This window comes from Parasteatoda tepidariorum, chromosome 9 (assembly GCF_982258835.1).
Source record: "Parasteatoda tepidariorum strain Cologne lab strain chromosome 9, Ptep-v5.0, whole genome shotgun sequence".
Taxonomy (NCBI): Eukaryota; Metazoa; Arthropoda; class Arachnida; order Araneae; family Theridiidae; genus Parasteatoda; species Parasteatoda tepidariorum.
In genome coordinates, this window is record NC_141763.1 from 90,679,396 (window position 1) to 90,693,487 (window position 14,092).

General features: G+C 32.9%; 1 protein-coding gene across 1 annotated transcript in view; it reads right to left on the bottom strand.

Moving 5' to 3' along the window:
• Positions 1–660: 660 nt before the first annotated feature.
• Positions 661–14,092, bottom strand: part of LOC107437267 (synaptic vesicular amine transporter-like) — a 95,898-nt gene continuing 82,466 nt past the window's right edge. Inside the window, exons 8-14 of the mRNA XM_087152331.1 lie at positions 9,101–9,275; positions 7,692–7,743; positions 7,442–7,505; positions 6,118–6,237; positions 4,701–4,746; positions 2,189–2,276; positions 661–1,137 (exon numbers count right to left, since the gene is read on the bottom strand). Of these exons, the coding sequence (XP_087008457.1) occupies positions 1,024–1,137; positions 2,189–2,276; positions 4,701–4,746; positions 6,118–6,237; positions 7,442–7,505; positions 7,692–7,743; positions 9,101–9,275 (659 nt within the window). The 3' untranslated portion in view covers positions 661–1,023. The remainder of the gene's footprint in view (positions 1,138–2,188; positions 2,277–4,700; positions 4,747–6,117; positions 6,238–7,441; positions 7,506–7,691; positions 7,744–9,100; positions 9,276–14,092) is intronic.

Below are 14,092 nucleotides of genomic sequence, written 5' to 3' on the forward strand. Positions count from 1 at the left end.
TCAAGACTGCCAAAAAAGCGAGTTATTCAAAATCTAGCAACCATGTCACCTTTTTTAATAATAAATAACAAAATAACTAAAACAAATTTTCACTCCAAACTCCCCAGAATTACATAATAACATTAATATCTTATGAAATACGGCAGATTTGAGCTCAGAAATTATCTAGTTTATTTCTTTTATTGAAAATAAAATTATCCGTTTGAAAACATCGCCTATCAGAATAACATGTAGTAAGCAGCTGCAAACTTTTTAACCGGAACTAGAGTAGGTCCCGAGCTCGAGATTGTTATTGTTTACATTTCTATTGAAAACACCATCCATATATGGATGGAACAGGGTCATTTTGGAATATGTTCTTGGCGACCGAAGTTGTACGCACTGAATACATGTAGTGTGTTCCAGGAACTTGATGAGTGGATGTATCTTTCTGTGCACCACCTTTTGCTTGTATGTCGTCTGCTTGTAAATAAGAAGTTCTTTGAAACTGTGCGAATTACTTTGGCTAAGCTTGTATTTTTTAGAAATATGGCATTAAATGATTTTGATAAAGATTATAAATATAAGTTATAACTTCAAAATACAATTTGAGGAAATTTCATCATACATTTACAACAGGCTTGTTAAGAAATTTTTTTAACACATTCGTAATAATTTATATAAGCAACAGTCAACAATAATATTTATGTGAAATACAATGACTGCATAAAGACACAGATTTATGCAACACAGAAAGCATTCCCAACACTTCAGCCCTCTCCCTCGATTTATCATAACAGAGCCAAAATTCGATGCGATTTACCATACTTTGTTGGCTTTCAATAATACTTTGTATATCAGGTATTCTTTTTACTTCGTCCCTGGTTTGTAACAACGCAGTTTGGCAAAGTGATGATTTTTCGAGAACAATGAACGTATGGTTCGTTGGTATATGAGTTTAAATATATATTTTTTTTTGGCATTGGGATTTAGGAGGAGGCATTTTGTTCAGAAAAAAATGGCATCGTTTAGAATTTCGTTTCATCATTTTACCCATGCTTGTTGCTGCTGTATGGCTTGTTTCCTGGTGTCATCCTCTTCCGGCGATTCATCGTTGGTATAGCTCACGTATCGTACAGCCGTATCTTTCAGGGCTGTCTGTGAAGAAAAAAAAAATCTTTTAGCAGAAATTCTCTAAGCCTAAAAACTAGCTGGAACCATCACATCCTTTATTTAATTTCAGAAAATAAAAAATTTCGGAAGTCAAAACACGATACATATCTGTGTAATTCAGGGACCACTGGTCAAGAACAAGACTCTACTTAATAAAGTAAAATAGAGACGATTGTCCCAAATATAATTTTTTTTAATTAATTCGTTTAAAAAATAATTGCACAGAATTTCTAAATGTATGTATAAAACAATTAGTTAATAAGTAGATGTTTAGTTTTACGCAGATATAGTATATTATTATAGTATATACTTTTTATATCCTATATATATATATATATATATATATATATATATATATATATATATATATATATATATATATATATATATATATATATATATATATATATATATATATATATATATATATATATATATATATATATATATATATATATATATATATATATATATATATATATAAGAGTAAGTGAGTGATACTAGTGGTAAGTGAGTTCTATCCTAACGGTCGACCAAACAACCGGTCAAAACGTTCATCTGTCGTGTTGTGGCTGAAAGTTTTCCCGTTGGTTGTGAAAATTTGAAAAGAGAAAAGTAGCAGCTGAGGTCTGACCAGTGTCAAAATTACGTGGCATTCTTACCATGGCTATTAAAGGATATAGCCTTAAAATTGGAACTAGGTGCTTGCCCATGATTGGATGATGTATGATATGCACTCGTATTGTCGGGCAAACGTACCTGTCGAGGGAAGGAGCTGCCGGGAGAGTTGAATGTGGATCACATGAGCGGTTCCAGCTACTTGAAATTCAAAATTGAATAAATAGTTTTGAATAGCTCTGTGAACAATGTGAATTTTTTATGTAACCTTACCTAACGTAATATTTAGCATTTAATAATAAAATAAACTTGTGGTGACTGTTTAGTATTACCTTCGCTGTACATAAAGAGACTTATAGGTTCCCCAACTATTCATTTTTTCCACTAATTACTGATATTATGAATTGATGGTACTTACTTGATCCTCTGCTCTACCAGGTGGTTTTCGTAATAGAAACATTAGAGGAGCATATACGAAACTAACAACTGCTATGCACCACACTAAACTATAAATAAAAAGAAGAAAATGGCATAAAGTCTTAATGGTATTAGTCATTAATACGAGTAATAAAGTCATAAATGAACGTATTCACCTATATATTAAACCAAGAGGTTTAATATTTAGGTGAATACTTAGATGGAAAACAGAAGAGGACTTAAATTTATTTAAAATTGCCAACTACAAGAAAATGGCGAACAACAGAATAGAATGGTCTAAGATCTTAAAGGAGATCGGGGCTTTGTAAGGTATGTAGCACCCAGGATGATGATGACGATGAAATGGCATGAATAAGACACGGTAATAATTTTTTATTAACAACTTAATGGGCGCATAATTTTGAAGTAAACGGTCATAAAAGTGCCGATTTTTTATTCAAGGAAATTCTATAAAACTAAGTATATATACAATATATATACTCAATTTTAGGGTTAATTTTTAACTTACATGTTTGATGAATACTGACATCTAGTTTAAAATAAAATATCTCTAAACCCATGGCAAATAGTCTGGCACTGCCATCTGGTGTATGGGTTGAGAAATAAATATGTTTCCGGTCATAAAAAATGGATTGCTTTATATGTTTTGACATTTTACTCTTGAGCATACCAGCTCGGAAATATCACGGGCACTAGAATTATAGGGTGAAACATCACCCCGACATTTTGACAGGAACAAGAAAGAAGTGTTTAATATGCGTTTTTAAAAAATTATTGTAGAGTCGTGTTAATATTCCTATTTAGACGTTTACCGTTGAGATGGTGGACGAAAATTGTTTTCAATCTGGCTGTGGGAAAATGACTCGCTTAGTATTTTCGCTTAAGGCGGTGATATAATAATTCACGATGTAAACTAACGATGTAACTTTTGCTTCAAAATATCATTTATACGCCGAACACAATGCATCATCAAATTTAAGGTTATAATACTTTTTTTATTTTTTTCATTACTAGGGAGATTTTCTTTTTAAATTATGTTCTTTTATTAAGTATAATTTAAGAAAAATATCGGTGTTGTTTAAGGGATATTAGAGATGTGGTTATTAATACTAATTATTACACTAATGTTTCATAAATCTGAAAACCATTGCCAAATTCACATGTCAAGGATTCTTTACACAGATTTTTTTTTAATTAAAAGCTTTTGCCTTGTTTTTCTAGCACTGATATTTTTTTTAAGGTTAAGTTCCATTGCCCGGTGTTCTCTACACTTTGTTTTTCTAATATAATCCAATACTGTTATAATAGTTCGATAATTAATACTTATCGATAATTGATAATAGTCGATACTTAATAATAACCAAATAAGGTTGATAAAGAGAAGCATGTATTTTATGAAAACATTTATTCATTGAAAGAAGAAAACGAATTTTTTTCCTTGATTATTAATTTAGGGAAACATGAAGAATTCTTTAAGAAAGACTTCGCTTAATCTCAAGCCTCACCACGTGAAACGGGACAAACAAACAACCTGTTCTAATCATTTTGTGAAATTCGATTCTTTTAATAATGGAAAGCGGATGCATGCTTAATTTTGTGACTCATAATCTACATATATATATATATATATATATATATATATATATATATATATATATATATATATATATATATATATATATATATATATATATATATATATATATATATATATATATATATATATATATATTCTTTAATAACATACCACATGAGTCAGTATGCTTTAGATACACGCTGAGTGGAGTGACATACCGTAACATGCTTAAAATGAGCAAACAGCGTTAGATATTTCGAAGAGCGTGGTATCGTATTTCGCAAAAAAACGTAAGTGCTTCACAATTGATTCCGAGAAAAGTGGTTTGACAACTTGTCTCCTTCTATTGTTAATGCTATGAACGCTGATATAGAATTTCAAAAAACTGATAAAACTTGTTTTTGAAGTTTTTTTTATAGACTTTTTTTTTTCTTCTCGATGGCAGGCACTGAACATCTTCATCTCGGAAGATGCCGGAAGTGTTGCACATTTTACGTTACCGAGTGGGCACCTGTGAACCTAACTCATGGAGGTGAGCAACATTACCCACGCCACACTGCCACAGATACCGTTTTTGAAATATGTGGCTTACCATATAAAGATGCCAAATATGTACAAATCTGAATTTTGAATTTTTTGTTGCTTACTTTGACTTTTCTATTGCACTGCAGTTTCTGCAACGTTAATATGCTAAGTGTAAATATATTATCTTACTTCTTAAACTTGGTTATGCGATACTATGGTTTAACTTAACTACTTAAACGGCGAATGATGATCCAAGTTAACATCTTATAAAAGTTGCAGCAAATTTGCACTATGCTACAAGATACTGATATTATTTTTCAATGTAGAACCTATTTTTCTGAGAGTGAAAAATATTTAATATACTTAAGAATTTTCAAAAATGCAAACTCACCCTGTGAAGCCAATAGCTTTTACTATGCTTCCACTCATCATAGGACCTATTAATATACAATAATTAATTTTATATTTATGCATGACCATTCTCTAAATAGTTCAAATTTATACATTTCTGCTCGTATAGTTCATCAGAAGTTCTGATACGTACCTGCAGTTAGTTTATCAGAAGTTCTGATACATCTCTGATCTCTGTTTATCAGAATTTTCGAATGATGGTTTCTCTCTGTTCATTATAAGCTATGACACACTTCTCAGTGCCTATCAGAAGTTCTGATACTATAAGTGTATAATTTAAATTTATACACTTCTGCTCTTTTAGTTCATCAGAAGTTCTGATACATTGCTGCAGTCAGTTTCTTAGAAGTTCTGATACATCTCTGATCTCTGTTTATCAGAAATTTCGAATAATAGTTTCTCTCTGTTCATTATAAGTTCTGATACACTTCTCAGTGCCTATCAGAAGTTCTGATACCATAAGTGTATAATTTAAATTTATACTCTTCTGCTCTTATAGTTCATCAGAAGTTCTGATACATTCCTGCAGTCAGTTTATTCGAAGTTCTGATATTCCGCTATTGCTCTCAGTTTAAAAGAAGTTTTGATACACTACAGCTTTTAGTTAATAAAAATTACTGATACACTATTGCTCTCAGTTGATCAAAGTTTCCGAATCACCGGTGCTCTCTGTTTATCAGGTTCTGATACGCTGTTGTTCTCAGTTTATCAGAAGTTCCGAATCATTGTTGCGCTCAGTTTATCAGGTGTTCTGATACATCTCTGATCTCTGTTTATCAGAAGTTTCGAATGATGGTTTCTCTCTGTTCATTATAAGTTCTGACACACTTCTCAGTGCCTATCAGAAGTTCTGATACTATAAGTGTATAATTTAAATTTATACACTTCTGCTCTTTTAGTTCATCAGAAGTTCTGATACATTGCTTCAGTCAGTTTCTTAGAAGTTCTGATACGCTGCTGCTTTCTGTTTAAGGGAAGTTTTGATACACTACAGCTTTTAGTTCATAAGAATTTCTGATACACTATTGCTCTCAATTTATCAAAAGTTCCGAATCATTTTTACTCTCAGTTTATCAGAAGTTCTGATGCATCTCTGATCTTTGTTTATCAGAAGTTCCGAATCATAGTTGTTCTCTGTTTATTATAAGTTCTGACACACTTCTCAGTGTGCCTATTAGAAGCTCTGATATACTGCTAGTCTCGGTTTATTCAGAAGTTCTGATACATTCAATTCATCAGAAGTTTTGATACATTGTTATTCTGATAAATTGAAATCTTGTTTTCTGATCTATCAGCCAAAGTAATAATACACACACTCGATTTTAGATGTGGTGTTTGATTAGTTTAAAATAAAACTTATATCGTGCATTTAGTGATTAATTTTAAAGCATATTTACCTATTGCGAAGCCAACACAAAAAGCTACATCTCCAATGGCATATACACTTCCATATATAGACGTGTGTCTTATGTCTACTAGATAGCCTAGCATAGGCATCATGGAAGAATCTACCATACCTGAGAGAAAATAGATGAATAATTAGTCATCAATATAAGATCACATTTAAGTACTTATGTCTGCAAGTGTATTTTCTTTTCAAAGTAGATATTGAATAATTGTTTGTTAAAAAACAAATCAAGTATATAATGTTAAGGAATTAGTTATACTCAATAATTAAATGAAAAGTCCAGTGTATTTATCTAATAAATATAATTTATAATATTAACATATAACTGAATAGCACAAATACCACAAATAAAAGCTGAATTGTAAAGCGCACTCAATAAAAAAGTGAACACCTTGAATAACTAAGTTTCTCACCTTTTTATTTTGTGTAATTTAAACTATTATGACCACTAAAATCGACTAACTAAATTTACAGCATAATAGCCAAATACTGCTTAACGAAAATCTTGATCATTCTAATTGCTAAATGCAGCATTGCAAAATGCATAATATTCTTATTTCTAAACATTCTATGACTAATTTCTTAGCATTTAAATCTCTAATAAAAAATGAATAAACATACATCATTATAGCTATTAAACACAGTATTACGAAACGTTCATCATTTTAATTTCGAATAAAAAAAATTAACATACATCAATTGCTGAGCACAGCAAGGTAAAATGCTCGTGTTTTTATATCTAGTAAAACATCAATCAGTATGCATAATTTTAATCGTTAATTACAGCATAATTTAAAAAAATCTGAATAAACATGAAGCAAATTGGATAAACACACTAGTTTCAAACTTTTTTTAAAAATAAAATACCGCTCAAAATATACGACGAAATAACTGAAAGAAGTGAACAACTTTTCTTACTTACTTTTTAGATCAATAACACAGAGAAAAAAATATTTTATTTCCTTAAAAACATTAAATATTTGAAAAATTCAATTCAGGATCTTCTTAATTTTTTAAAATTTTATTTCCAATGCCTACGTGTGTTAATATTTCGTCAGTTCAGGCCTTTACAGAGCAGATTTGTTGGCCACTCTTTCAGGGGTACCCTATTAGGTGGGCCAACTTTGCTCCCACAATAAGGACAGATAGTACAGAGAATGAAAGAACATCCATGCCTTGCCCGGGATTCGAACCCAGAACCTTTCTGATGCAAGGCAAGCTCCCTGACCCCTACACAGTCCGGTCGGCGAAAATGGAATTGTGGAGATGCGGGGAACGAACCCCCGTGCTCTTCACTCTTCTTGATATCTTACCGATTGCAAAACCAATTCCTGCGTTGGGTACGATGAGGTGCGTTATGTTAGTTGCGAATGGAATCTGCAAAAGTATTAAGAAAAAAAAACTAAGTATAAGCATAGAAGTAGAATAATAGAAATATAGTAAGTAGAAATTTACAAAAAACATGTTTTAATAATTCTTTTTAAAATTGAAAAATTATATTAAAACTTTATTTGATGATTAAGGTGTGTGTAAAGAAAAAAAAAGTAAAATAAGACTAAATACCATAATAAGGCAAACTCCAATCACTAAGAGTCCAATCATAGAGGAGAGCCACCTATATGAAAATATAACTTTGTATGAGATTCTTTATAAAATATTTTGATTCACAGAATAGAGTATTGCACGGTGTCATATAATCACCACCCTTACTGTTTTATTTTTAGAATCGTAGTTAAAATGTAGGAAATTGTCTGGACATCAAGATCTCAAATTAAGATTCAAGAAAGATGCAAAAACGCTATTGAAATCTGAGAAATCAATAACGATGAAGATGATATGAAAATAATAAAAAACCAGTTTGATTACCCGATGAATGTAAGAGGTGTTTCTACAACTCCTCTCTTTCATTCAAAGCGTCAATCACAAAAGATTTTATTGTTTCTTTTTCACCCTTCCTCAATAGTGAGTAGACAACACTTTTGTTTTGATTTATTATTTTTTTATTTATTTTTTTGCTTTAATATTAATTTTCGATTTATAGTGCGTGAATTATTTGACCTCATTTTCGGCGAAGAGTTCAAAAATATATATTAAGGATGGTGACTACGGGTCACTCTGTGTTTCACAAATTGCAAGTCTAGAAGAGTACTAATCTAATTCAAAAACTTGTTTCTTGAAGTTTTAAAAAAACACTGTTCATCTTTCATAAAACGTGAAATGAGATAACATGTTTGAAATCAAACTTTAACTAAAGTTGAATTTTGCTTTCTAGCCGTTCAGTGTTATCAACATCTTCTGGAATTTAATAAGTACATAACCAGAAGTAGAGGTAGTTTAAAATCTGCAATGGGACCTAACCTGCTGTTCCCTAAGCAGAACGCAGCAAACAGTACTTTCCTAATCACCTTCCGTTTTTACTAAATTTTTCTTTCCAAATCATTCACCTTTTTTTGTAAACAAGGTAAAATGATATTTTTTTTGGATGAAAGCTGTCTTTGCAAGTTTCAAATTACGTATAGTAACCTAGATTACGAACAATTCATTTACTTTGGGCTTTGATTTCGCCGAACGTAAAAAAATAATATAAAGTACAAACTCAAAGTAATGTTTTAAAACAAGCACAATTTTTGGTTTGCATCGTATTGAAAAAAAAGAACTTTGAGCTGATTTTTAATTGCAAAATAGTTTTCCCATGGTCCATATAAAACGTGTATACCAAATTAGATGTATATCCATCGATCAAAACGGTTGGTTTAAAGAAAACGATTTTAATTAAAATCATTTGGTAATGCATGTACTACTAATTGATGTTATAATGCATGAACTACTTGTTTGGTAATGCATGTAATACTCATAATGCATGTACTACTAATTGAAAAATAAAAATTTAATTGTAAATTTATGAGTTTATTTTTTAAACAGAGAATATTATTATTAGACAATTAAATTAGAATATAAATAATGTTATTCACCTTCCGATCCTGTGTCCGAGAGGTCCAAAAACGTTAGTTCCAATTAAATAAGAAATGCTTGCGGGTAAGAATGCTGCCCCCTGTTGCCATTTAGGGGCATTCATTGTGTCCATCATCCAAAGAGGGAGTGACGGCTCAAGCGTCGCTATACCCATGTTGGCAAACGTTATGGCCCCTGAAATTAAAAAAAATTATTCCTAATCTTAAAATGTGTAACTGTGGTGTTGACTTTTGAAACGATTATCAATCCGCACAAATGAATGAGTTAAAAGCCATGGTGGCTCAAGGGATAGAGCGCTCGCCTCCTAATGAAGTGACCCGTGTTCGAATTCCAGCTATGGCTGGTTGATAAAATTCCGCATCCCGCTCGCACCGACCACAGTGCTGACGTGAAATATCATCAGTGGTAGACGGATCATGGGTTAGAATCCCCTTGTCACCTGACTAACCGTAGGAGGTTCTCGTGGTTTTCCTCTCCATGTAACGTATTTCCATCAAGAAGTCCTCCACAAAGGCAAATTTCTCCCAACACTTGTTTGAAAAGTTCGTTGTCTTCTTAATACTTGTCAATACTCGTCTTCCGAATCAGGTTCAAAATTACAAGGCTACGGAGTTGAACATTTGTGTGTGGTCGTAAACCCAATATTGTGTGGGCTGTTTAACGTCGGTTATAAAAGAAAAGAAAATGAATGAGTTGCATACATAAAAATAACGAGACACGATGGCTCAGGGGATACAGCGTTTTCCTTCCAATGAGGGGAATCGGTTTTGGCATGTGAATGATTATGAATTTGAAGCTGTTGATGAATTTAAATATCTTGTGACTACTGCAACCTGCAAAAATGACATAAATACCGAAATCGATAGCCGTTCAGCAATGGCAAACAAGTGCTACTTTGGTTTAAAGGTCAACTAAAAAGAAAATTCCTTAAACAAAAAACAAAAATTAGCATATACAAAACACTCCTACGGCCTGTGATCCTATATGGTAGTGAGGACTCTTAATTTATTGCTATACCCCGTCCCGCACCCTATGGGGGCATCCGGGTATTAATATTTACAAAAATTATAACATGATGAGCTAAAATGTTCTTTATACAGATGAAAAGATGAACATGATGAGGTATATTGCGTTCGTCATATATTTCACTCTATTATTTGCACACGTTTCCATTGACTTCTATTTAGGGAATTAGTTGGTTTTCATCTTAACTATATTATTTCTGGTGTATTTTTTTCAAAGTGATCTTTGATGATTTCCCTTATACCCTCTTTTATCTTTTTTTGGTTCCAGTATTTCTTTAAATTTTCATAGCTAAGATTTTTGGGAAAGTATAATTTTCTTTTATGTTCATAAGTTGGGCATTTTAGTAGAATGTGTTCCAAGTCGTCTGTAACTCTGCATTGATCGCAATTTAAAGGTTTATTATGAAATCTTCGTTGATAGTCTTTTTGTGTGCCGTGATTGGTTAAAAATTGGTTTATATAGAAGTCGCTATATTGAACTTTATAAGAGACCTCAGGTATTAAATTATGAGTATGTCTGCCCTGTGAGGTTGAGCTGTCCCATCTATTCTGCCATGTTATCACGTCTTGGTTTCGTCTTTCTAGTCTGAACGATCTTTTGGAAGGGAGATTGAATATGTCTATTTTTTCCTTTTCACATGCCTTTTTCGCCCACTTATCTGCTTCTTCGTTTCCCTTAAACCCCACATGGGCTTTAATCCAGTGTAAGACTATATTTTGTGTGTAATTGTTTTTGATTATAGTAGTCATGTAGTCACTATCGGCAGGTTTAGTTAAGGCTTGTATTCCTGAAAATGAGTCTGAGTATATTCTTATTGTGTCCTTAATTTCATTTTCTTTAATCCAGAAAATGGCTTGTAAAATTGCCCAAAGCTCTGCCTTGTAGACAGTGGAATTGTTACATAATCTAAATGTGTAATGGTCTATGGGATGGCCGTCCATAAAAACTACGAACGCACATCCCACTCTAAATTCACCTCCATAAATCAGTCGCGATCCATCAGTGAAGATCTCCAGTCCTGTATCAGTCGGTATGTTAAGTCTATATGGTATCTGGATATTTTCCGCCGGGTGTTTTATAGGTAACTCCACTTGTTTGTCGATTTCTTTTTCATGAAGATAACAATTTGCGATCTTTGTCGCCGTCTTAACGACAAAATCCAAGGGTATAGTTCCCGCCAATATCTGCAATGCATCTGTTGATGTTGTTCGGTATGCTTTAGTTAGATTAAGTAGGGGTATTCTTTCAATTTTTCTTATTTTATTAAGTGTTCTTACATGATCGTTATACCAGACTTCTGCTCCATATGTTATGACCTTTTGCGTGCATTGTAAATATATAAATTTTCTAATTTTCGGAGTAAGTCCCCAGCCGATTCCCGACAGTCTATTGATTTTCATTTGGAAGTTTGTAATTTTATTATAAGTATGTTCGAGATGTGGGAGCCAGGACAGCTGGTTATTTAGACGAAATCCCAAGTAGATAATTGTGTAATGTACTTTGAAATTTTTTCCATTGAGCTTAACCGTGGGTTTTCTTGTAATTTGACGACTTTTGGGAAAAGCGATAGCCTGGGATTTCCCTGTACTGAATTTCAATCCATATCTGGTGGCCCAGTCTTGATATTTGATTAGGATCTCTGTCATTTTGGGTCCCAGTCTATTCAATATTGTTCCAGTTATTGTGACCATAAAATCATCTGCAAAGGCTATTGCCGATTCCTCTTCTAATCTGTTCTCTTCGAGAATATCGTTGGCTATTAAAAGCCATAGGATTGGTCCCAGACTGGAACCCTGTGGCACTCCTTTTGTGATTTCGTGTTCTATAGATATATTTTTTGATTGATAAACTATAAATCTATCAGTAAGAAAGCTTATGATCATCATCGTGAGAGAATAGGAGCAATTGGTTCTCATCAACTGTCTGCTAATTCCGCTCCAGTGGACACTATCGAATGCACCCTTTATATCGAGTGAAACACCCAGTGTGTATCTGCCTGCCTTCTTAGCCCTATCAATGGTATCAATTAATGTCTTCACAGCTGTAGTAGTCGACCTTTTCGTTCTAAATCCGTGTTGGTCTTTATGTATTTTGCCATTCGACTCAAGTAAATATATCAATCGGTTTGTTATTAGTTTATCTAGGATTTTTCCCCACGTGGGGAGCAGAGAAACTGGCCGATATCCATCCGGTAGATGTGGATCTTTTCCCGGTTTCGGAATTAGTATAATCCTAGCCTTCTTCCATATTTTTGGAAAATAGTTCAGTTCTAAACACTTATTCATAACGTTCTGAAACCAAATTGGCTGTAGTTTCCAGATAGCTTTGAAAATTTCATATGGCACCCCGTCAATTCCAGGTGTTTTATTATTTTTAATACTGCCAATTGTCGTTGATATTTCCGTACTTGTAAAAGTTTGTTCCAGATCATTATTAATTATTTCTGGAAATGATTGATCCACGGTCTTGGAAAAATGAAAATTCAATACTTCTTCTATCGTTTCGTGAATATCTTTAGTATAGGTTCCGTCATTCTTTTTCTGCGGTTTCAACAAACCATCTCCTAATGTTTTCCCTTTTGCTATCATATATTCCGATCCGAAACAGTCCCCATTTGTGATCCTGGCTAGATGGTCTCTCAGTTCCGTTGATTTTTGTTTTCTTATTTGACGCGTGTAAATCGATCTCTCTCTTTTGTATTCCATTTTCGTGAGTTGTCTAGTCGTCAGGTCCGTTTCTTTTTGAAATCTTCTTCGTTTTGCTCTTAAACGTTTTCTAGAAATTGCTAATTCTAGCGTCCACCATTTCGGACTTTTCGGATATGATTTTACCTTATTCTTCTTTGTAGTAAGACAAATTTCTCTTATCTTCTCAGTAGTTATCCGTACATAGCTGTTTAGTTGGTCATTTACTTTAATTTGATCAAGATCCTTCCCTATTTTCTTAATAAGTTCGTTTATTTTTATAGTAAAATCGAATAAGTTTAAATCTGTATCTTCTCTGTTCTTGGCCCTGCTTGTTTTTCAATAATCATTTCCATAGCCACTCAGTGTCTCCGTGTCAAGTACTTGCCATTCTTGGATATCAATTTGCTTGTTTGTAAAAAGAGTGATATCAATCCAGCTGTCACCAATAACTGAATGGAAAGTCGATCATTTGCTATCTCTAGGTTCATTAAAGCAATGAATTCTATAAGTTCATTACCTCTATGATCGTCCAATCTGTTACCCCACAACACGCTTTTGGCATTAAAGTCTCCATTAATCAAAACGTCCGGATAGCTAATCATAATTCTCTGTACAGAATCCAATGTCTCCGTCATTGGTGTCGATGGGGAGATATACACAGAAAAGAACAAAAAACTTTGGGTCGGTAGAGGACTCTTAATAAAAAAGAGGAGAACAAATTGCTGATTTTTGAGAGAGAGAGACTTAGAAGGATTTTTGTTGCAGTTTATGAGAATAACAAATGGCGCACCCTTTACAATCATGAGTTATATATAAAGTATAAACAACCAGACATAGTTCATGTCATAAAGGCCAATCGAATTCGATGGCTGGGACACCTTTATAGATCTGAAGACCGAAACCCCGCAAAAAAGGTAACTTTTCTTAAACCAGAATGTATAAGAAAAAGGGGTCGTCCACCGACTAGGTGGCAGGACGTAGCTGAGAGGGACCTGAAGATAATAGGAATAACAAACTGGAAGGCCATGGCACAGAATAGATCAAGATGGCAAAAAACTTATTGAGATGACCTTGGCTTCTCATAGGCTGTAGTGCCCAGGAAGAAGAAGAACAATATTTAAACTAAACATTTTTCCAATGTGGACTTTATAACAGTTTCTTAATTAAAAAACACAATGTTTAAATTAAAAATTGTCTTAATGTTGACTGCAACACTATATTTCAATGGAAAAATCCTAAGTTTCAATTCTCTTTTTCTTTTACAAATTCGAGTTAACC